Here is a 25,493-nt window from a genome sequence, read left to right as displayed (position 1 = left end):
AACTTTTTAAAAGTTATATTATACTATTGTTATGCTATGTTAATCTATGTTATGTTTTATGTTATGTTATGTTATGTTATGTTATGTTATGTTATGTTATGTTATGTTATGTTATGTTCAGATACAGGGAAGATAAAAGAAAGAAATCCCAGCTGCATTGCATTTTTAAATTCCCACGTCCAAAGTTCAGAATCTTTTGAGGGTTTATTCCGTGTTTCCACTTTGGATGGTAATCAGGATTCAGTATAAATATTGTCCACCCAGTGTGATTTGTTCCATATTTTCACAAGCATCATTGGTGCCACAATATGCTTGCTTGAACCCCATAGCAGTGCAACTGGTGGGACCGAGCCACCCTCCTGACACTGGTGTCACTGCTGCTTACCTGGATGTGTCTAGGGTGGGGCAGGGTGGTGGCAATGTGGGGGCCACATAGGCATATTGGTGCAGCCAATCCCGTGACCCTGCCAGCGTGCCTGTGCACCCCCCTTCCACTGCTAGGCCCTATCCCATCCCCATCCAGGTAAGCAGCAGGGATGCTGGTGTTGGGAAGGTGGCTGTTGCATTGCTATGGGCTTAAGCAATCTTAGTGTGGCACTGATTCTGTTCATAAAAAATGTGAAACAAATCACATTATATAAGCATAGATGCCGTGCTTGGGTTTACGGGGCATTTCCAGTGCTGATCAAGGCATCCATCCTCAATAGAAAGAAGGGGAATTGCTTTGCAGACTGCATTATATTACTGAGCTCAGCCTCTTTGTTTACAGTCTATTACCACCTATTGTCTTTTATTCGGTTGACAACAGGGGTCCACAGAATATTGCCACCAATGGTAAAAAGCATTTTATTTTGGAAACAGCAAGGAAACGCTTCATGACGCTGTATAACAAGAGTAACACTTTAGTATTATTATTATTTTAAAAAACAACCAACTGGGAGGGGGAGGGGGTGCCTCTTTCGAAATGAAGCCGGGTTGTATCCAGTGTTGGGACACAGCATCAGTGTGGGGAAGGATGGAGGGGTTACTTCAAACAGACTTGTTCACTGCCACTCATCCCCTGTAAAATGACACCAGGAATCATATAATGTACATAAGGTAAAGGACCCCTGGACTGTTAAGTCCAGTCAAAGGCAACTATGGGGTTGCTGCCCTCATCTCACTTCAGGCTGAGGGAGCCAGCGTTTGTCCACAGACCGCTTTCCGAGTCATGTGGCCAGCAGGACTAAACCACTTCTGGCTCAACAGGACACTGTGACAAGTACCAGAGCGCATGGAAATGCCATTTGCCTTCCTACTGCAACGTAGGTTGGTCTCCCTGCCTTTAGCCCCAATGGTCACCAACAGCCATGGCATGTAACAATATAACCAAATAATTCCCTTTTGCAGTTCAAGCTTCTGCATACCTACTTATTTCCCATGGGGCTTCCTCAGAAGGACAGATATGTGTGGAGAAAGAGTTATGCTTGCTTTGGGGCTTGTTTGAGTCTTCCCGATGAAAAGCTCTTTTCTGCTGGTTTTTCATCACATACCATCTGACACTTTTGCCCCTTCATGGGTTGATAAGTGCACACTCAAGGGGGCGTCGTGATATCGCAGCCTGAAATACCAAAGAGTCCTGTGGCACCTTAAAGGCTAACAGATTTATCGTGGTCTCTTTATTGTCCTTTGCTGTGACAGACTCTGGGATTTGTCACAGCTTGAAATGCATCTTGATCGACATACATGACATGAACACTCCTTGATGAGCGCAAGTCGTTTTGGCTCAAGGCAACCATTCGGGTGCTACTACTTTCTATGGTGAAATACTGCTTCCAGTAGGCTTTACAGGAAAGTCTGTATATTTAACGTGTCAGTGCTTGTCCATCTCTGTATATTAATGTAGCCTGAGTAGATCTTCTCCAAGATACAACCAGACAATATTGATGGCATAATACGTTTATGCTGTTTATCTTCTGTGATTTATGCCTATCAATAAAGGTTTAGCCAAAGTAGACATGCAGTTTGAAAGGCAAGGCTGCTTCCTGTGAATGCAGATTTGAACAAACACGGTGGCAGTGAGATTCTAAAGCTCCACTCGTGTCCAAATATCACCAGATATTATACACCCACAGCATAGTCAGGCCTCTTTTGGTTGTGGATGTGCTGTTTCAAGGAGTTTGCAAAGCTATTGAAAACAGACCCTAGGAGTTTGCCTCGCAGGTATACTGCGTCATAGTCTAACTCATTTGGGCTGTAGTTTTTGCTTCTGATTCCCTGGGTAGCTGGACATGCAAGGCAGCTTTTGCTGTGGACAGAATAATCAACCTGATAGAAGCGAGGAGTACAAAACAGTCTTCCCAGTTCCCCTGCTCCCAAGACACTGCCTCTGGAGAGCCAGTGTGGTGTAGTGGTTAAGAGCGGTAGACTCGTAATCTTGGGAACCGGGTTCGTGTCTCCGCTCCTCCACATGCCGCTGCTGGGTGACCTTGGGCCAGTCACACTTCTCTGAAGTCTCTCAGCCCCACTCACCTCACAGAGTCTTTGTTGTGGGGGAGGAAGGGAAAGGAGAATGTTAGCTGCTTTCGGTAGTGATAAAGTGGGATATCAAATCCAAACTACTACTCTTCTTCTTCTTCTTCTTCTTCTTCTTCTTCTCTGATTGCCCCACCATAAATGCCTGCAGGAGACAGCAAAGGGAGGTATCAAGTTTGACTGGCAGGTTGGAGGATAAATCTTATGGGGTTTTGCTTAGAATGTGTGGATTTCCAAATGGGATGTGCCAAGCAGAGCCAGTGGCCACCTCAGAGCAGAAACAATTCATACGTATAAGCCAGCAATCTCAGGTCATACTTTGCTAGATCAGACCAAAGAACACATTTGGCCCTAGTACACTTTTTGCACCTGGTAATGAGCTGTCAGGTGCCTGTGATAAATTTACAGGCCACCATTTGCTCTTTGTCCCTGGGTGGCTGAAAACCAGGGGCATACTGCTTAGAGAACTTTCCATGGCTAGCATGGATAATAGGGACAGATAACTTCATGACTGTTCTCATGATGTATACTGCAAGCACAGGTAGATAGGGCAAAGGCTGTGATTCTAGCTTGGTTCTTGAAGGCCTGAATGGAGCCCTTGTGTGACTGAGAAGTCTGGGTGAACAGTTGTATGTATGCCTAACTCCACAGGTTGGGTTGGGAGTGGAACCAGTGGGCACAATCCTGCCTACCTTTCTTGTGCCTACCTTTCTTCTGGTCTATAGCAATAGCATAGCAGAATATAGATTACCTTAATTTCCCCCTATAAACAAACAGACAAAACAGGCTCTGGGGAATATGGCCTTCTTAAGCAGCTTAGTGACAGCAGCATCAAGAAGCAGGAGTGTGGTTGGGTCAGGAATAAGGCACCCACTGGCCCCAACTATAGGGGGCCCTGGGGGCTCGAGCACCCACAAAAAAAACCCCACATCATGGAGGAGACCAGAAATGGTGTCTGAGGCCTCCAGTGTGACTTCCAGTGCCTCACATAGCCCCAGAAGTCATGTCTGAGGCCTTTTGGGGCCTCGAATGCGACTTCTGGGGTCCCCAGACACCACTAGGGCACACACGATGTGGCATCATGTCATTACAACACAACGTGACATCGTGACATCGCATCATGTCACACACCACTGGGCACCCATAATCTGGGGCCCAAGTCGGCCCCTCCAAAGGCACCTGATGTGCTTCCATGATAGAAAGAGTAGAAGCACACTGCACACTTTGCAAAGTGCACTTTATAAGTTGTTTGGCCATTCATTTTTCTAATTTAGCTAGACTGAAAATGTGTGGTCTGGAATTGAAAAACCTGACCAATACATATCTTTATGATAGCTATCAATAAAACTGAGGCAGGATTTTCAGTGTGTGTGTGTGTGTGTGTGTGTGTGTGTGATTTTACTTTTAAAATTCTCTTTTTAAATTAGTCAGATCCATCAGGGAATTTAAATCTAATATATCTTAAGAACCCACTTCTACAACGGAGATACTTTAGAAAACAATAACAGAAAATCAATTGGAACATAAAGCTAAAATGTCAGAATTCTGTTTAGCATCATAGTTTATCTCACTATACAAATTTCTACATGTATTTTATCCTAAAATACACATTTTACTGCATTTTGGTACTTTTGTTTTTATAGTTGAGAACTGTATCGCGAAATTTGGAGAAATACAAAATTTGAAGAATGATTACATTGTGTGATATCCACTACGGTCAAACTCAGATTAAACCCATTGAAATAAACGGGCTTGAGTTACTAAAGTTCATTGATTTAAATGGATCTACTCTGAATATGACTAACATTGGATACCATCCATTTCAATTTGCACATATTACAGCAGGTCAATTCTATCAGAATTCAGAGAAATCCAATTCCTCAAGCATCCTAGGCATAAAGCGAGATTCATTCTGTGAGCCGTTTGTTACCCAGGTAGTGTCCCAATTGCTTGAACAGACAAGGAATCACTCAAAGTGATGCCTTTGCAGAACACAAAAAATGAACTACTGCTTACTGTGACTGTGTAGCAGCTACACGCCTCCCTGGTCTACTTTTACTCCTGCACCACACTTTGCAGGTTGTCTGACCCCAGGCTTGTGGCTAAGCTCTCTCCTTGCAAACCACAAACTCAAGCCAAGAGCAAACTGTGCACTATGAACCAGACCATACAAAGTAGGCCCCAAAGTTGAACCAATGAAATTCATCACAACAGATTACATGGGTACACATAACTGGACACACCGCAAAGTGGCAGTCAAACTTTAGGCTGGCAGCTTTAAAGAAATGATGTTCCATTGTTCCCAGGGGGAGAGATAGTTGCCCTCACTGGCTCGTAGGCATGTTCAAATTTATCAGTGTCATTTTCCTTCCATTTTTTTCACTCCTACATTCAGTTGCTCACATTTCCCCATCTATGTGTGATTTAAAACAAAATTGCCAAATCCTTCTGATAATTCAGCAGCATTTCAGCATGCAGGTCTGCTAACATACATACCTTTGTTTGCAATTTTGATGCATGTGCACCTTTTACAAATCAATTTCCCCTAACAAAATGCATTTTGTGCACTTATTTTCACCAACATATGAATTATTATGCACAATTCTCCTGTGCATATTACTTGGATGTAGAACCACACTGCAAAATTCAGATCAAGCGATGACTGTATTTTGATTCTCGAATTGTCTCGGAAAGTGTGAATTCAGTAGATTTGCCCGTAAATGTGAAGTGGACTGAATTCCTTCCCTACTGGCCAGTGGGAGCAGGCATCATTTGCCCCCCCCCCGAATCATGCTATAGACTCATTCCTATTGGATCGTTCTGTGGCTAATCGAAATGCCACTGGGCTCCTTTGACTGCAGCTCCACCACTGCTTGAAGTATTAGCAAAAGAAGCAGCTGCAGCAAATAATAGCTTGAAAAATCAGGGTTCTGTGTCACACTTGGAGCCTACTCAAGTAGAGGAGAACCCCCATTGCAGACATTCAACCCCCAATACATGGGGAGATGGCTGCAGGGACAGCCAAAGGGATGTACTGGGCATATGGATAATGGGTTTCTCCCCACTTGCTGCCATAGTAATTGCGTAGAGGGGAGAGAATCAATGAAATGGACTATTTGTGGCAGATTGTCATGACCCAGGCATGATAATTCCTGATAGTAAAGTTCCTAGTGTACTTGAAGGGACCTATGTCTGTGTTTTATTCAAAACAGAGAGAGAGAGATACCTCTGTTGACTGGATTAACTCTCCTTAAACTTTCAATGCGACTGACATGTTTATAATGCTTGCTTTAAGCTCGTCCTGTGTTTTCAGGACAAGGCTGCTTGGAAGGCAGAATAAACTATGTTTACATACAGGAAAGCAGAAATCAATGTCCATTAATGAATCCCCACTTGGGGATATTTATTTAACTCAACAGCTTTAAGTAACTAAAAAAAAAAAAGCAATAGCAATATGTGTTATAATAATCCATCTGCTATTTTAGCACCTTCCCTTCCATCCTCTTCTTCCATTTCCTTCCTCTTCAGCTAATTTCTCCTCATTCTGTTCATTAAGCTGGGTCAAATGCTAACACATTTCACCAAGCAATATTTTAATTAAAAAAACCAAAACATTGGTGACTATGGCTGCAATCCTACACCTTTCAAGTTAATGAAATTAAGCAAGGGTAAATGGCTGAGCCTGTAAGTCATCACAAACGAAGCAGCCTTTCCCTGTGTCAACATCATTGAGTTGAAATAAGCAATGAACCAACCCAAATTCAGAGTGTTAGGATTCAGCAAGCTTGTCTGTCAGCCACTTTTTAAATACATGTATTTATTTGTTCACAAGACCTGTATGTATTCTGCAGTTTCCATAAGGAAACTCACACCATGTAGGTAAAATCCAACAAACGTTAGTCATGGCTTAAAAATCTTGCACACACTTACTTGGGAGTAAGCGCTACTGAAAACAATGGGATTCACATTCTAAGTAATGTTAAGAACAATGAAATGGTAGCTATTCATACTTTATAAGTCTCATTTATTTCAATGGCACTTAGCAACAACTGACTTGCACATGCAAAAACAAGTGCTGAGTTTTCAAAATTCACCTTGGATCCCAGAACAGAGTGTAACCATATCTAATAAAATCCCCCAAAATGAAGCTTATTTCCTTTGCTGTACATGTTGTAAGTTAGGGTGAGATCCAATGTTAATGATTTCAGTGGATCAGCTTTCTACACTTACAATTTATAGTGGAATAGTTGCTGATTTTCATAATTTGTGTGTGTGCGCTGCCACATAACACCATCGTTATTCAGTTAGTATTCATTGGAATACTGTACTCAAAACCCCACCGATTCTACTATTGCAAAAGATCCAACTCTTGTGAAAGATCTGAAATGACTCCAGAATATTTCCATTTGTGTGGCTAGTGGGTCAGTAGGTATGGTTTGGGAGACATCTGTTTTGTGCCACTTTGCTCCAACCAGTGAAAGCCGCCAGTTTACGAGCTCAGTTCAGAAGAGAGCTATAAGCTCATAGCAGCAACCATTAGCTGCAGACAAAATTTCCTCACTGTAACCACGTTCGTCATACCTCAGGCAGACACATATCTCTTCTTCCAATCTATACTTCCCCAAATCAGAATTCTGGAATACCAGGCAACCAACTAATTAATAAATAAAAAAGTTTTTAAATGGCTATCCCTGCATGTTCATAACCTGTTCTCATATTGCCAGACGTCTCATGGAGGAGACACACAAAGAAGGGCCTCAAAGAATGATCTCAGGGCCTGATCAGGTTCATATGGAGAGAGGCAGTCCTTGAGGTATTGCAGTCCTGAGCCGTTTACGGCTTTTGTAGCACTTTGAGTTTGGCCAGAACCTGCCATTAGTGTGGAAATGTAAACCCTGAATTCACTCTCTTAATAACAGTGACATTTGACCAAAGGTGCAATCAGCTACAAATTCACTCTTAAAAACATCAAATCTGGCAGCAACTACAACATTATAATTTGTGAATGTGGAAAGTGCCGTTGGATCTCACCCTTCGTCCTTATTAATGGGATACCTTCCAACCCCTTAGCTAATTACAATACCAGTTAAGCATGTCAGTTATGGGCTCCCTTGTCCCTTGTGGCACCTTTAAGACCAACCTATTCAGGTTTCAATCCTGTTCATGCTAACCAGGGAACAATCTCCATTGGCGCTCAGTGGGGCTTACTTCTGAGTGGTGAACCATTATTGTGGCATGAACCCAATTTAGAAATGGGGGCAGCAGTGACCCTCTTCTGAACCAAAGTAGGTGCTAAGTATTGTTAAAACTGAAAAGTACCAGTGTACACTGTTTATTTGAAAAGGTGGAAGGTGAGAGAGAACCAGAACAGGTGTGGAGCCACACTCACTCTTCTCCCAGCAAATAAGCAACTATGATGCTTAGGTGTATCTTTGCAAGGGGGATAACCAGAAGAACTTGGCCAGACCTCTGTGACTTCTCATTCGCCATGCCTCTGTGACCTCCTAGCAGTCCCACCAAATCCATTGGGCATCAACTGCCACTGCCTGCGGATCCTCTGTAAACAGATGAGTGAGCAAAGGAGAGCAAAAATTAAACCAATATCTAGCAAAAAACAAAACAAAACCCCACACACAACCGTACCCAACCTTGCAAGTGTGATTTCACTATATTGTTTAACAATGGAGAAAATAATTTCATTTCCTTCCCCCCACCCCACCATCCCCAGGACAATTCCTCTTTAAGATTTTGACAAAATAAATGCAACAGTTACAATAGGACCTCTGGGTTTCTATCTTCCTTGAACAGGGTTTAAGAAGAAAAGTTCTCAATGACAGGATTTTCCAGCTTAATATTTTTGTTAACACAAAAGTATTGGTGCCTTGTTTTGTTTTGATTTGCTTCAAACCGATACTAACGGCAACCACCTTGCCTGTTCAGTTCTAGGTAAGATCCGGAGCGCCGTGGGAAGTGCTCAGCTCCTCATGTCTCAGAAATTCCAGCAATTCTATTGGCTATGTCAACAGAATCTGGTAAGTCAACATTCTTAAACATTGCTCAGCAGATGTGACTCTACTTCCTCTTCTACCTTGTCTGTTATCATCTTCTTAAGCCAAAGGTGGAGCATCTCCCCAAGTTAATATTTCACAATGTGCTTCTGAAAGTTTCATTCCTTCAAGGACACCCGGCTTGTTGCTTGAGAGACATACACACAAAATTCCAGAAGAAAGAGTTGTATGCAATTAAATCATGGTGTGTTTGAAACAAGTGCTTCAAGCTTAGACCCTATGCAAGTGTCCCTATTTTCCAGGGACAGTCCTGGATTTATAGAAACTGTCCCAGTTTCTGATTTGATCCTGGAATGCTTTTCCTTAAAGGTAAAGGTAAAGGGACCGCTGACCATTAGGTCCAGTAGTGGCCGACTCTGGGGTTGCGGCACTCATCTCGCTTTATTGGCCGAGGGAGCCAGTGTACAGCTTCCGGGTCATGTGGCCAGCATGACTAAGCCGCTTCTGGCGAACCAGAGCAGCGCACGGAAACACCGTTTACCTTCCCGCCAGAGCAGTACCTATTTATCTACTTTCACTTTGACATGCTTTCGAACTGCTAGGTGGGCAGGAGCAGGGACCAAGCAATGGGAGCTGACCCCGTCGTGGGGATTCGAACCACCGACCTTCTGATTGGCAAGTCCTAGGCTCTGTGGTTTAACTCACAGCGCCACCCACGTCCCGCTTTTCCTTAGGACATCCCTATTTTCATGGGAGAAATGTTGGAGGATATGGAGTTATGTGACCCCCCCCCCCAATACCAAGGAGATAAGTAACTATATAATCTTTTGAAGACACCTGAAGGCAGATGTGTAAGGAAGTTTTTAAACGTTAAATGTTTTGGTTTTTTTATATATGTTGGAAGCTGCCCAGAGTCCCCCAAGAACCTCCCCCCCCCCCAAAAAAAAAATCTGCTCTGGAGAAGATTTTGTAGAAGTGCAGAGAGCACAGAGGGGAGGAAGGAGAGGGAGGTGAAGTTCCACTGCGCTTGCAGAAGTTGTTGCTTTCTTCTCCTGGCAGGGTGGCTCACTTGCAAGTCACATGAGCTGTTTTGCTACTAGTCCTAAAGGTAAAGGACCCCTGACAGTTAAGTCCAGTCGTGAAAGACTCTGGCGTTGCAGCGCTCATCTCGCTTTACTGGCCGAGGCAGCCGACATTTGTCCGCAGACAGTTTTTCTGGGTCATGTGGCCAGCATGACTAAGCCGCTTCTGGCAAAACCAGAGCAGCACACGGAAATGCCGTTTCCCTTCCCGCCAGATTGGTACCTATTTATCTACTTTCACTTTGATGTGCTTTCAAACTGCTAGGTTGGCAGGAGCTGCTAGTCTTAGGGGCAGGCGAAAGGCTATCAGAATCAACCTGGGCAGCGTAGTTCAAAGCAAGGACTGCGGCACAAAACCTGCCCGGATCGCTGAGCTGGCGCTTCTTCCTTGAGGTACCTTTTCCTGTCACTCCTGTTTCTCTGCTACAGACCTAAATTAGCTGTGAAGGAAACTTCTGCCAGGATGCATTGCCAGTAAAGGACAGGGCTTCCTGTTACATATCCTTACCCTATTACGAGAGAATTAAATGAATGCTTCTGTTGCCATTAGAGGATGTGACCTATAAATCTGTCTTACTTTAATCAATCATTCTGCAATATTTGCAGCATAACCTTTTCTGACATGACAAGGCATTCATTCTGTTTGAGACTTGGTTAAAACAACCAGTGTTTTGAAAAACATGCTGGCTGGAAGAGCTCTGAGCTGCAGTTTCTCACCCATATGCCTTGGTTTGTGAGCTGATTAAGGACCATGCTGGTCCTTTTTTTCACTGCCCACATTCCCCATAAGTCTTGAATGAGCAGCTTTACTCTTTCAGTTCTCTGAAGGTCACATTATGTATATGGGGGGGGCAGAACCCCAGTCCCATGCAGCACTAAAGGCTGCATCTAATGGCAGTTTTGCCTTAGGAGAAAGTGTATCTGTTCACACAACTCATGTGTGAACAGGTTTTAGTTGATGCTGCCTACCTTACCTATTCAAGCTCTGAGGCATAGCTCAGTTAGTAGAGTATGAGACTCTTAATCTCAGGGCTGTGGGTTCAAGCCCCACATTGGGCAAAAGATTCATGCTCTTTTATTGATCATTCCGGGTTGCCCAACCACTGCCACAGTGTCGTTTCTCCTGGCAGATCAAGAGGAGCAGATGGCTGCAAATGTTGCAAGGTTTCTAGCTGGGGAAATCAGAATAAGGTCCACTATTTGACTCCTGATTCAGGACTATGTTTTATATAACTGACTTTTGTTTTGTTCTGTGTATATCGCAATGCTTTTTTTTCTTTTCTTTTTTTTTTTTTTTGCTATGGCCAACAGCTGACGCAAATAAAGTTTCATTCATTCATTCACTCATTCATGCATGCATTGCAGGGGCTTCATAGAATTATTGAATTGTAGAGTTGGGAGGGACCACTAGGTGACTCTCATTGTCCCTTCCAACTCTACAGTTCTACGATTCTGTGTCCTTGTCTTCTCCTTACCTGCTCCTCTTCCTCCCTACCTAGGGCTGTCTTGTTCTTGCTCCGCCTCCTTTTTTCTTTGGCCTCTACCAGTCCAAGGCCACCCTTTGCTGCTCAATGTCACAATCTGCAGAAAGGTCCTTTCCTCATTACAACTGAGATGGCCTCCAGGAACCCCCTGTGCCGCTGCCATATCACAGCGGTGGTGTCAAATACTGTTAAATTATCTGTTTAGCAGAGGCTTTGAAATGTTTGTCGCCATCTGCCACTGCCATGGGAAAGCTGCAGCAACACAAGCGCTCTCCTTGGTCACCTCAACCACAGTGCCTCGCTCTGAGGTAGGACTCTGTCCTCCGAACAAGGAGACATGGGCTCTGCTGCCATGCCAGTGAAGGCATTGGTCCATGCTCAGTCAATGAGTTGGTGAGCTTGCAGCAGCAGCAGCTATGGTGGACGCCCTTGCTTTCGTAGCAGCCACAGTCGGCTGAATGCTGAACATGGCAGTGGCTATAGCAGCAGCACCAGATTTAAGATGGTGTGGGCAGTTCCCCCGCACAGGGCACAGAGCCGAAGAGAGATCCATATTGAGGAGATCCATATTTGAGAAGAGCCATTTGGGGGCACCAATTTTTGGCCTCGCACCAGGCGCCTGATTACTTGCCTGGTGGCAGCAGTCAGGAGTAGGAAGCACAATCTGCTGCCCTTTGTGATCCACCAGACTTGAAGCCTACGCCTCACCATGCCACATTAGAGCACCAGCCCTGCTCATATTTCGCTTTCGCTTCTCAGGCGTCGTCCTTGTAATCGACGCTTCCATTAACACTTTCAGAAGAGTCGCTGCTTTTGATCACTGCCGACGGAAACATTACTATAATGCTGTCTATTACACATTTCCTTGATGCATGTGGAGTGCTGGAATTTCCTGAAAGTACTTCTTGATGATCAAAACGCCATCCGCTTTTCAAGTAATTTGTGATCCTTAATTTGTAACAGTGAGATCACCTGGGAGTCGCACCTACCCATCAATCAGAACTGTCATATGGAGAAGCTTGGATCTACATTTTAGCATCCCATCGCTATTTGTCCTCCAGTCCCATTTGTTTGCTTTAACCATTCCTTTTCAGCTAGGTGGGCTTTGCTATGGTCTCTTGACAGGTGTCGTATTCGGGGCTGGGAAGGAATTTTCCCTGCTCTGCAGGTTTCGCCTTCCCCATAGCACTAGTAACAACTTTGGCGGTTAAGGCCTTGGGTGGAATATAGTCATTCATCCAATTGGAGTGTCATGAAGTGGTGACTACCCCACCCTCCATTCCCTGAGGCGGCGTTAACAGGATACCCAGTGAGAGGGGTCTGGAGGGAAGTCTCTGTCCAAAGAGCCAAGTGCGTAGGGCTAGTGGACCATAGAGCTTCCCTCAGCGTTAGGCGGCCATTTGCGTAAACCTGTGTTTTGTGATGGTTCCTCCCCCAAATAGACCTTGTCATGCCTCAGTCCCCCGGGGGCTGAGGGGATACACGCCCAGTGCATAGGCCAAGGCTTCCTACATCTGAAATCAATAAAGTTGTGGCCATTTTAAATCCCAGACTGTTGTCATGACCATTCATTTACCATTCAGTGGTTAGGTTGTGGGGCTCTGCGGCTGGCATGCAACCACATTTTAGCATTCTGTAGCTACTTGTCCTCCCGTGCCATTTATTTGTTTTACAGTGGTACCTCAGGTTACATACGCTTCAGGTTACATACGCTTCAGGTTACAGACTCCGCTAACCCAGAAATAGTGCTTCGGGTTAAGAACTTTGCTTCAGGATGAGAACAGAAATTGTGCTCTGGCGGCGCAGCAGCAGCAGGAGGCCCCAATAGGGGGGAAAGAGCGGTGGATGAAACAGCTTTCCAGAGACAGGGCCTTGTCTGTTTCATCCACCGCTCTCCCCCCCCCCCTTTTTCTGCTGGTCTGAAGCTTAACACCAAGGTAAGGAAGCTGGGTCTCTCCAGATATTATTGGACTCTGACCCCCATCCAGGTGTGTCCAGGTGTGATGGAAACTGAAGTCCAGCAGCATCTCTTCAGATGGTGCACGACAGAAATAAAAATAAACATTTTCTTTAAAAAAAAAAAAAAGAGCCAGCAGTTTCTAGAGTGGGAAAAGAAGAGCCAAGGAGAAGGCAGACTTGATGTTAATTGAGTGAGTGCATTTCATGTGCACTTTTTTTTAAAAAAAAATAATGTAAATAGGGGGCTATGATTGTTGATTTACATCTTAACTACAGCAAATACATTCCTTAAGGGCTCCTCTCATGCAATTAACATCACATGAAGTTCGGCCCTCAGAAACACACCGTAGCAACCAAGCTTGCCAGAATGTGGCAGGTTCTTCCAAATCTTTTTTTTTTTCCTGCAGGAAGGTATGTGGTGAGTGGCTGTGAAAGGGAGGGGAAGGAGGGAGGGAGGACTGTTTTATGAATGGAGCACAAATCAATTGCAGACGTGGCATGTTTCATATTTCCTGGCTTCAGAAATGCCATACAGAATCAGAGCAACTGAGATGAGTCTCACTAGGAGGGCAGCTGAACATCACTACAGTGGAACCTCAGGTTAAGAACTTAAGAAAGAATTCTTTCTGGAGGTCTGTTCTTAACCTGAAACAGTTCTTAACCTGAGGTACCACTTTAGCTAATGGGCCTCCCACTGCCGCGCGATTTCTGTTGTCATCCTGAAGTGCTTAACCCAAGGTACTATTTCTGGATTAGCAGAGTCTGTAACCTGAAGCGTCTGTAACCTGAAGCGTCTGTAACCCGAGGTACCACTGTAATGCTTTTGTAACAGCACCACGAGCATGAGATGAAGCAAGGGCAAAGCAAGTGGCCAATGGATTTCAGTTTCCAAGTTGATCACTTCCACAAATTGACCTATCGGCCCTGTAATCTTGGGGCTGAGTCTCAACAGCGAGCAGCTGCCCCACTTCCTGTTCTATCTCCAGGCTTGACTCAAAATGTTGACACTTCCCTTCAGAGCTGTGGGCAACGGTACCAGAATTAGCTTCCCCCACATCAGCCAGTCTTCTTTGGTAGGCCCTCCTACCAAAGGTGCTGCCTGAGGTGAGGTGGGTCATTTTTAATGGTGGCATCCTACTTGTGGAATGCTCTCCTCAGTGGTGTCTGCCTGGCTCCTTCCTTGCAGCAGGGGCCATGGGATGGAGCTGCAGAGTGGCCCTTCCATCACTGCCATTGCTGCATCTTGCGGTGGGGACAGATGCCCCCATGGGAGTACCAAATTGGCTTGGGCAGTCCTTCTATGCAGCCTCAACCTTTCCAACACCCTGCCCAACCACAGCTCCATCCAGGTGTATACTGTAGTGGCACAGGTGAGAGGAAGAGGGGTTGCCACCTGCCATTACCAGCCACAATGTTGTTCATTTTTTGCACCCAAAAAGAAAACATTTACAGGTTTTCCCAGGGTGTTTTTTTTTTAAAAAAAAAATTAGTTTTAGTCTCTCAGAACTTGACTTTTTAACACAGCTGGGACCAGGGGGTTGTTACTGTTACTGTTACTGTTACTGTTACTGTTACTGTTACTGTTACTTACTTACTTACTTATTTATTAATTTTTGATTTCATACTTTTTTTAAAAAAAGGATAATGATAATTGTAAGCTACCCCGGGAATAAAACCCTTTTTTGAAGTTCAAAGTAGATACTGAATGAATGAACGAATATTTAGAGCTTGAATGCAGTAAAAAAAAGTTAAACACTACATATGAGCAATGTTTCACCGATATAGCAGCATAAAACGATAAAAAAGACAAGGTAATAACGCATTATGAACATAAAAAGTAGGACGTCGTGTGTCTATCAGCGTTATCATTCCTTAACCCTTCCACAACATTAAAAAACATGGGTGCAGATCCGCCCTAACACTGTTATGCTTCTGCAAGCCAGATTTTTTTAAAACTTCCCCAAAGAAGGATAGCTTTGGAGTCAACTGCCTTGATATGATCTTGTCGTCTGTGGATTCCATTGCATTGCATTTCTAAAATTGCTGCACGGTGGCAAAATCATTCATCTTAACCCACCTAACTGCAAGATAGGCGATATTCTCATTTGATTTATGTTTAGGCCAGGAGTGCCGCCTTAAGTAATTTCAAAAGTGAATTTGGTGCATTATTCTTAATAGTGTAGTCAGATATACACAAACAAAGGGTGTGTGTGTGTGGGTGGGTGGGTGTGGGTGTGTGTGCAGTTACATATTAGATTCTCCTTTGCAGAAACTAGGGTTTTTCTTCATGTTGGTACCTACCAGAGATGGATGTTACTAGCCTTCTGAATTCTAATGAGATCACAGCTCAAGGCAATGCAGTTATAGACCAATACAGAAGTGCAAACATCATCCATGCCCTTTTTGTTAGCTATTTTCCCTCTGGACGTAGATCAATTTATTTCAAGCTGCATTTCTGTGTTGTTGTTTTCGGAAAGACGAGTTTCTGGATAAGATCAAATTTAAGGGTGCCTCAAGATGAAGTATCTCCAGTGTTACGCATTTTGGGCAGATGTTATTAGTGTGGAGCATTGCACATTATCAATTTATATATACCATTTTGGTGGCAGGAGGCAGCCCTCTTGTGGCCCAAAGAATGTAAAGCAAGAGCTGTTCAACGAAAGAGCGACATTGGCAATTATGCAGAATGCAAACTCACTGTTTCCAGAGGAATCACTTGTTGTTGTTGTTGCTTAGTCGTTTAGTCGTGTCCGACTCTTCGTGACCCCATGGACCAGAGCATGCCAGGCACTCCTGTCTTCCACTGCCTCCTGCAGTTTGGTCAAACTCACGTTCGTAGCTTCGACGACACTGTCCAACCATCTTGTCCTCTGTCATCCCCTTCTCCTTGTGCCCTCCATCTTTCCCAGCATCAGGGTCTTTTCCAGGGAGTCTTCTCTTCTCATGATGTGGCCAAAGTATTGGAGCCTCAGCTTCAGGATCTGTCCTTCCAGTGAGCACCCAGGGCTGAGTCTCCTCCAGCACCAAAATTCAAAAGCATCAATTCTTCGGCAATCAGTCTTCTTTATGGTCCAGCTCTCACTTCTATACATCACTACTGGGAAAACCATAGCTTTCACTATACGGACCTTTGTTGGCAAGTGATGTCTCTGCTTTTTAAGATGCTGTCTAGGAAGTAAAAAATCACCCCCTTAAATTAGGGTGGAATGGAAAACCACAGTGGGGTATAGTCTAATAATCATGGTGGTATATATATTATATAAAGCATAACCCTGGATAAAGTGAAGAATATCTGCAATGCAAATATGCATATGCATTCTATGAAATACCACCCATTGCAGGGTAGACTGTGCCACAAGCAGCCAGACTTCTGTTAAATGCTGCAAGTGGATTAAATCTCATTTGCAATAACCAAAATGGTATTAACCTCCATCTAATTTCTAATGGTCTGGCACATACTATGCACTTGACGCGTGCTGCACTGAGATATAAAATTAACAAATTATTGGTTGAATTACATGTAAAATGAAAAATAAATTAGCATTAGCCACTCCCATCTCCTCCACTAAGGATTTCCTAAGGAGCAAAGTTAATTCTGAAAAACACAAAAAGTCTCCTCAAAACATGCTTGGCTTTTGACAGGAAACTCCTAAGGCACAGTCTGATAAATGGTAGCGCGAGAGCCCTGTGTGTGGCTCACAGGAGACCTTTGGAAAGGAGAAAGGATATGTTAATCGGATCATTAATAGCAAGAAGGGTCTGTTGAAAAATGTTTAAAGTGTTTCCTCCTGGTCAATGGAAGCTCTTTCTAGAACTTCTATGGCGTCAGGGCTATTAGAAGACACCACCTTCCTTTTCTTAGATTGTTTGTTTCTGGAAAATATAATCATTTGTGTGTGTGTGTGTGTGTGTGTGTGTATTTCATACCAATAAACACACTTAACCAGAAAATGATGTACGATTCATCAGAATAATTGCACATTTTGTGATAAATTCATCTATTCTCAATTCTCTTCTATGTTCTTGTATTGCTGCCATCAAGACAACAGTTGCACCCCGAGGCCCCCAAGCCCTTCCCCAGTAAATAACTTCAAACGGACACATAATTTTAGTTTAAGTTTTTGGGCAAAATTCAGGCCACAACTTTATTGATTACAAAACAAATTGAGCGGTATTGGCCTAGGCATTGGTCAGGGACTATAACTGACTCCTGCCTTTCTGCCAGGCAGTCTGAAAGGGTAGACACCAAACGAGGGAACAACACTGGTGAAGATCAATGGAAGCTCACCCCAGGCTTCCTGTGGTCCTGGCATGGCCCTAGCCCCTCAAGTGGGCTTCGGACGAGATCCAGGACCTATAGATTCCTTTACCTGAATACCCTATTCTGGAGGGGCAGGTGATGGCCACACCTCCACTCCCGCACATTTCTATAAACCATTGCCTAACCACCAAACCTTACAAGTTGTGACGATTGCTAAGGGGGTAGGTGAAAACCAAGTGGCTAAAGCCATTCTGCCAAATACCCAGCCCCTGTTCCGAAACAGGTGACCAAAGCAAGGCCAAAGCAGCAGCACCTAAAATAGGGAGGGAGGGTGTTCAACAGCACGAAGCAAGTGCCCCACCCCTCTAGCGCTGCTGCATTTATAAGATGCCGGGATCACGCCAGCTGCCTCAATTGACCCAAACAGCCAAGCACAATCCCAGGGCCCAACAGACAAGGCTTGAGCCATGCCTAGCAACAACACACCCCGTGGGGGGTGGCTTAAGGGTCCCGAGCTCAGCCAGGACCCTCGATTTAGGAGGATCCCATATTCCTCCAAGGTGGCGTTTGGCCTGCCAGAGGCCTGACTCCACCCATTCTATTGTTTACATAAAGCTAAAATGGGGAACCTGATTTCTAGGAACTGATTATTGTTTGACTAATCCCCTTCCTGGCCAACGGTTGTGTGTTTTAGATAGCCACGCAGAAATGTTTTCGATTCCAAGGTTACTTACATATAAGAGAGATTAGCCTGAGTTCCAGAATATTTTTGTTTGAGAACAATTTCAAAAGATATGCACGTAATCTGCTTTGCTCAATCCACATCTCCAACATTTATCCAACCCTAACTTGTATATTAAGTTCCATTTATAAGGCGTTAAATACCATCGATAGAGGGTTTTTTAATAGTTCCGCCTTAGGTCTCCTGAAATTATATTAGAATGGAAGTTGTCCCCAATCCAGTTCCATGGTTTCCTGGTTATTCTTTGATCCATATCTTGCACCCATTTTCTCATATATGTACACTGGTTCTGATCCAAATTCAGCCAAACCATGGTTCAGTTTGGGGAAAGAGTTTTCATATCTTTTGCACTATGTAGGAAAGACCTGTTTTGTGTGAAAAGCTTTGCATCATTCCAAAAATATTTTACATCCTGGCTCCCAAGTGAATTACACCTCTTTTCTTGTATCTATGTCAGGATCCCAGTGCGATGCCACGGCCGACTTCGCAGGATCTAGCAGGATTCTGGGACTTGTTACAGCTTTCAATTGAAGATGTCAGTATGAAGTTTGATGAACTGCACCAGCTGAAACTGAATGAATGGAAAATAATAGAATCACCTGAAAGGAAGGTAAGCAAAATATGTGCAGACAAGCTCCTTTTCAATTGGCACGGACATGTGCAACCTTCTTGTGTTACTAACATCCCATTGATCTTTCAAGTCTGAATTTATTTCCAGTTCAGCCAGTTATTTCACAGTGTACTTTAGTGGGTGCATGGGGGGAGTTCCAGCGGTAAATAAATAAATAAATTACCGTATTTACTGGAATCACCTTTTTTGGCCAAATTACGTTTGAAAAAATTAAGGTGTGCATTAGATTCGATGGCACATGTCAGGGACTCAGGAGCAGAGGCACAGGAGAGGGAGGAAATGGAGAGCGAGGGGGAGGAATCCGAGGGAAGCACAGGAGATGAAAGTGGTCCGAGGGATTCCATGAGCCTCTCCAGCGAATCGGAAGATTCACAGAAGGGAGCGCCGATGGCCAGGGCAAGGGGGGTGCCAAGGGGGAAACCCCAGAAGGAAGGGGCCAGTGGGGACTCCCAGAGCAGCAGTTGGAAATCAGGACCAGCTTCCCCACCAGAGCGCAGTGAGGGGGAGGAGTCCCAGGCATCGGGACCAGTGTTCTCACCACCAGCGAGAGGAGATGAGTCAGGATTGACCACACCTCCATCGGAGAGCGGGGAAACGGTCAAGAGGAAAGTTACCGGCTGGGCGCGCGCGCCAAGTTCAAAGGTACAGGCGAGCGGCACAGCAGGCAGCCCGGATAGGGAGCCAGGTCCTAAAGCCCGCCGGAAGGAGGGGCAAGACTCAGGGGGGTCAGCGTCAGAAGAGTCCAGAAAGGAGGAAACCCCAGGGGGCAGAAGGACCCAGAGGAGGAAAGAACAATGGAAGAGGTGGAGTAAAGCTAGAGTCTTAAACTGGTGTCTAGGAGGCGGAGACTCAGATGGAGCTTCGCCGGTCTAGCTTCTAAGACGTAGAGTTGCACGCTGCAGTTTGGAAATGGAAACTAACCTTCAATAAAGACTTTTATACGTTATCACTGGCTAGCGTTGGTCCTCTGTGAGCTGGGACCTAGAAGCAGCTCTGACAGCACATTTACATTCACCAGCAAATACTGGTTTCAAGGTTCTGAAAATTGAGCTGCCCATTAGATTCGATGGCGCATTAGACTCGAATAAATACAGTAAAATATGGATCAGCAATGCTTGCCCACTCTCTATTAATGGGAAATTCCTAATGTTGACAAAACTGTAGTTTATTTGGTGTAAATGATGCTTTGAGTCTTTGATTCTGCAAGATTAATTCTGAGGGATGGCTGCACAGGAGGAAGTGCACATGACATCTACTGCCCACATTTGTTGCTCCTAATCCTATCCTCGACTATACTGTAGATAGGTGCAGCATTCTTCTTAGACCCAGTAATCCTATGGTTCACAGGAAACATCAGGCCTTCTTTTCTGAGGCTGGAATCTGGTGTTCCCATCCCTGGAAAAAATGTCAGTAGCGCTATGGGTAGTTTGGAGGCATATCAGGGTATTCCCCAAAGCTGGAGAAGGGGAAAAACTATGTCAGCTCAAGAACTGACAATGAGAGGAAACTTTAATTCTACACACACACACACACACACACAGAGAGAGAGAGAGAGAGAGAGAGAGAGAGAGAGAAGCAAAACACAAAGGGCTTTAGAAGGATTGTTCAGCTTCACTTGGTTTCTGTGCCTGCACATTTCATCCACTTTGGCCAGGAGGGGGAAAAGTTATGCTAGGTTTTTGGTTCCCCATTCTAGTAAATGGGGAAACACAAAGCTGCCTTTTTATACAGAGGGGCTCAAGACACAAAAAAACCTGGCGAGAGTACAGAGCAACAGATCAGATTTTTAAAAAAATACACAGATACTGATGCAAGGTGACTCATGGGGCCCATCCAAACTCCCAGTAACCAAAGCAAACTCCTCATCCTCTTAGGTAGTTGGTCATCGACTACTAGTCATGCTGGCTATATATTGGAAAATCATGGAGACAATTTACCTCTGAATACTAATTGCTAGAAACAACAGTGGGGAGAGTGATCCTACCCTCATGTCTTGCTTGAGAAGCCCATGGTGAGAAGGCCATGATGTTTGGTCACTGTGACAAACAGGAAGTTGGACCAGACAGGCATTCATCTGATCCAGCAGGGTTCTTCTTATATTCTTATATATAGCTGGTAGAAAAACTTGGGAGCTTTCCATTGTTTGCTGATGAAACTCAAAGGCATTGAACATTACACAGGTAGTAGTGTGAGTAAGAGTAATCTAACAGAGATGAACAGAGCTGCAGAAAAGTTGGGCTGCACTTGCAGCCAAATGCAATGGGGAAATCCTGACATGGGATGGAATGTTTTGATAAGGCAAGGACTTCATCTGGAATTGCTACGAGCTACTAATCATGATGACTATGTTCTACATCTACTGCGGGAGACAATATGTTTCTGAATACCACTTGCTGGGAATCAGTGGTATAGCGTCGGTTGCCAGTGCCCAGGGCTGTGCAGAGGAAGGGAGGGAAACAGACCAGGTACGCATGTGCATTGAACTGCCTAAGGCATCCACGTCAGCTAGGAGATTGCAGCCACAGAAATAAGAAAAGAAGAGTTGTTCCGTTGTCTGAAGAGGTCACATGGAGAAGCCATTTTCAATGGAGACCAACGACGGAAGTGCACAGCTATATTGAGGCAGCACTGGGTGTTGAAATTTTGCGCCCCTAACAATTTTGCACCTGGGGCAACCGCCCCTGTGCACCCCTTTCCATGCTACACCACTGTTGGGAATTGCAGGTGTGCAGACTGTATTTGCACTCTAGTCCTGCTTGTTGGTTTCCCACAGGCATCTGGTTAGCCACTGTGGAAACAGGATGCAAGACTAGATGGGCCATTTTCCTGGTCACAGGCTCACATTATGTTCTTATGCTAGGGTGTGCCTGACAATAACTAATGTTAAGGGTCTTAATGCAGAGAAGAGAATAGAGATGAGCGCACAGCGACAATCTCATATTTATCAGAAGCCAAACAAAGTATAATGGGTCAAATTAAAAAGCAAGTCTTTTAGATAGTCTTTCCACCACTCCCTCAATTTGAGAATATGTAATTCAGTGTAGGGAAGAAGACTGGGTGCCATCCAGTCAAAAGGAGGCACTTCTGAGTCCTATTGATTTCAGTGGGAGAGTTAAAATGTGCTTAACACACACTCTCTCTGATTGAAATCAATAGCACCCTCTGTTTCCAAAAGACTGAACAAGCTTCAGCAATTTTTAATAGGGTTGCAAGTGGACCTTGTGGAAAATAAGTATTCCACTCTGCTTCCAAGTAAAGTAAACACAAATTGATCTGGCAAGGTAATTCCTCAGGGTTGCCAGCATTAATGAAATCTCTTTGGGGGTTTCCATGGGTTTAATAATGGATGCCATTTTTGGATTTACTTGCGACGAGCATGTTCACAAACAGAAAAGAAAACATTCTGCAGCTTATATTTATGTAGGGCCGGGGGATGACAAGAAGGGAAACATCGGTGTGTGCTTTGATCATACATGATTCAGCTGCCATGCTCCCAACGGCTATTCTCCACAGGGAAACAGCACTTATGACCCAGAATGGAGCTCATCAGATGTTACTTCTGTTAAGGATAGTGGTGTAATTTCCTGAAATGGGAATGTTTGCTTATGTTGAATTGTTGTTTATTTTTAGCATGAGGTTTGGCAGTAGCTCTCATGTGATTGGCTGACTGCGAGTCACCGGAGAGAGGCATTCCATTCTGTTGTGACTGTTATTCCAGTAACTATCGTTTTTAACTTTTTGCTGCTTCTGCGCTCGCTCTCTCTCTCTCTCTCTCTCTCTCTCTCTCTGTGTGTGTGTGTGTGGAAAATGGCTGCTGAGAGAGGTTTCTCAGGATACAGCTGACGACAGTGTGTGTTAGTGTGATCTGTCTGAAGTGAAACAGAGGAGTTCCCTAAACATTAATAGGGAGAAACCTGAGCATGAGATTGTAAATATATTCTTCTAAATTATATGTTTATGCTTTTTTCTGGGGTATGCAGGGGGTACCCCTAAGTATTTTGTGCTTCTTTGTACTTTTGTCCATTTACTATATTTATTTTTCCCGATTTGAACTATAAAATGGTGATTTTCTTGAGTCAAAATGAGAGTGCCCCTAAACATTTTCTTAGGAAAAAAGCACTGTGTTTATGAAAGTAAAAGGTTTTTTAAATATAGAGTCTGGACATTGCATATCTCATTCATAGATAGATAGATAGATACATAGATAAATGTAAAGGGACCCCTGACCGTTAGCTTCAGTTGCGGACAACTCTGGGGTTGCGGCGCTCATCTCGCTTTATTAGCCGAGGGAGCAGGCGTACAGCTTCCGGGTCATGTGGCCAGCATGACTAAGTCACTTCTGGCGAACCAGAGCAGTGCACGGAAACACCATTTACCTTCCCGCCGGAGCGGTACCTATTTATCTACTTGCACTTTGACGTGCTTTCGAACTGCTAGGTTGGCAGGAGCAGGGACCGAGCAATGGGAGCTCACCGTGTCACGAGGATTCGAACCGCCGACCTTCTGATCGACAAGCCCTAGGCTCTGTGGTTTAACCCACAGCGCCACCCGCATCCCATAGATAGATAGATAGACAGATAGACAGATAGACAGATGATAGATAGATAGATAGATAGATAGATAGATAGATAGATAGATATAGACAACAACAACAAGAAGAACAACAACAACTTCCTCCATGCAATCACATGGACATGTAACATTTCACACAAAAGCATTAGCAAATGTCGGAACTTGCCCTACAGTAGCACTTGATCTTCTTTGGCTTCTTTGTTCAATTCCTTTTATTCTTATTCTTTATTCTTATTCTTCTTTTTCAATACTAGGAAGAAAGAAAGGTTCCTCCTCCAGTACCAAAGAAGCCCCTCAAAGGAAAATTCCCTATCACGCGAGAGAAGTCTCTAGAGCTGCCTGACAGACAGCGCCAAGAAGCCCGGAGGCGGCTCATGGCTGCGAAACGAGCGGCATCTTTCCGGCAGAATTCAGCCACAGAGCGTGCAGACAGCATCGAGATCTATATCCCAGAGGCCCAAACAAGGCTTTGAGGACTAGAACACTGCATAGTTTCTCCATCTTTTTTTAAAAAGACAAAATGAAAGCAAAACGCTTGTACAGTTTGTCTCTTCCCTGCTCATTTCCCCCCTGCCTTTGGTCACAATTTCCCCTACTGAATGATCCTTGGTGTCGGGTCCTTTGTGCCACGAGCGCAGCGGAATGCTTTCGGTTTCCTCAGAATTTGCTGAGCCTCTTGCAAGAACTGCTGTTCTTTTCTCTCCATTTCTCCCTCCTTTCCTTTCCTTTCCTTTCAGTATTTATTATCAGACTGAACAATCAGCTCCAAAGGATAGGGCTTGTTGAGACCTTACTTATCCAATATGTTCTCAGAGGACAACAAGAAACACCTCTTGAGATGGAACCCAGCTTACCTTTTTCTTTTCTTTTTTTGGTTATTTATATTTTTATAAATTATGTGATATCTAGGGATAAGAATAACAGACTTTCAATTGGGTGCATCTCACCGTTCACCAGAGGCATTAGCTATTCCAAGTAGAAGGTGCTACAAATGTCAAGAGAAAGAAAGAAAGAAAGAAAGAAAGAAAGAAAGAAAGAAAGAAAGAACCCATCTCTCTCTCCTCTCCTAGTCCCTTGCCTTGTATCTGGCTAAAGATTCTGCCCGTGTGCTCTCCCATTCGGCTCATCTTTGTTACTGCAAAATAACAGTAGGCCTATCATCTCATATTGAGTTGAGTTTTTTTGGAGATGAACAGGGATATCCAGCCATTAACCTCCAACATTCATCAGGAACAAAGAAGCATAGAAATATTTTCATATTGGGGAAGTCCAGCCCAGAGAGAAATACCCACTTGGAGAAGTCAGAAGGAGAAATGCAAAAAGAGTGGGACTTGAGTAATTAAAAAGAGGGAAGAGGGAAGCCTTAAGAGTTTAGATCTTCTGCAGCAAGATGTGAAAAGTTCGATTCTAACTCCTTTGGAACATTCACTACATTTTAAACAGGTTTTTTTTAAAAAAAAATTAAAATGTTGTATCTATTTTGTTTGCAAACATGATTGCAAAATTCAAAAGCGATGCTACATGATGTGTAATATTTGAGGTCTCAAAATGCTATATCAATTGAGTTTTCAGGGTATCCTTTAAAACAAAATACAAAAAAAAAAACCTTTGCTTGTTTAAAATGCCAGTTGTGATGTTGTAACCAGTTTACGAAAATATGAATGTGAGTGGTAAGTATATCTCAGTTTAAATGGTAATCTTAAGGTGAAAAGGTGAACTGTGGCTTACGTTTGTATTTTTTTCCAGAATTCTTTTTCCCCCTATGAAGTATTAGTTTTTTTTAAAAAAATAAACATAAGGAAAAGTGTCTTGATTGTTTCAGACTTAAAGAATGCCATTTCAGGAATGGAATGACTTCTAGATATGGAATGTAAGAAAAGAAGTTTGTTCTCCAAGCCCTTGATAAACACCAAGGCACAAGCTAGGAAAAAAAATATTCTGGAATGAAGTAAACACTATAATAGATTTACTCTAATGTAATTACCTTCTCAAAGCACATCCTAGGTGTGTGGTTGTTGTTTTTTTTAAAAAAAAATGTTTTCAGGTGAAGACGCAAGAAAACATATCCCACAGATCCTGAAATAAGGATTATGTAATTTAAAAAAAATATATCAAAACTGAATGAAATCCATGAGACAAAATTCTGTTATCGGTTTTATTTGAACAGTATGTATTTATTAGCCATAGGCAGAACAGCTACTTAAACTATACTACAGCACTTTGGTTTTTCACTTTGATGA

General features: G+C 43.7%; 1 protein-coding gene across 10 annotated transcripts in view; it reads left to right on the top strand.

Annotated features, from left to right (window-relative positions):
- Positions 1-25,270, top strand: part of DLGAP2 (DLG associated protein 2) — a 412,887-nt gene extending 387,617 nt beyond the window's left edge. For all 10 annotated transcript variants that reach the window (XM_081856886.1, XM_081856887.1, XM_081856883.1 and 7 more), the window contains 3 exons: positions 8,455-8,546; positions 18,508-18,660; positions 23,508-25,270. In XM_081856886.1, the coding sequence (XP_081713012.1) occupies positions 8,455-8,546; positions 18,508-18,660; positions 23,508-23,726 (464 nt within the window). In that variant the 3' untranslated portion in view covers positions 23,727-25,270. The remainder of the gene's footprint in view (positions 1-8,454; positions 8,547-18,507; positions 18,661-23,507) is intronic.
- The last annotated feature ends 223 nt before the right edge of the window (positions 25,271-25,493 follow it).

Source organism: Podarcis erhardii (genome assembly GCF_964252035.2).
Source record: "Podarcis erhardii genome assembly, chromosome: 3".
In the NCBI taxonomy this organism is placed as follows: domain Eukaryota; kingdom Metazoa; phylum Chordata; class Lepidosauria; order Squamata; family Lacertidae; genus Podarcis; species Podarcis erhardii.
The sequence above is the reverse complement of the archived record's forward strand: the minus strand, read 5'-3'. Positions and strand labels throughout refer to the sequence as shown.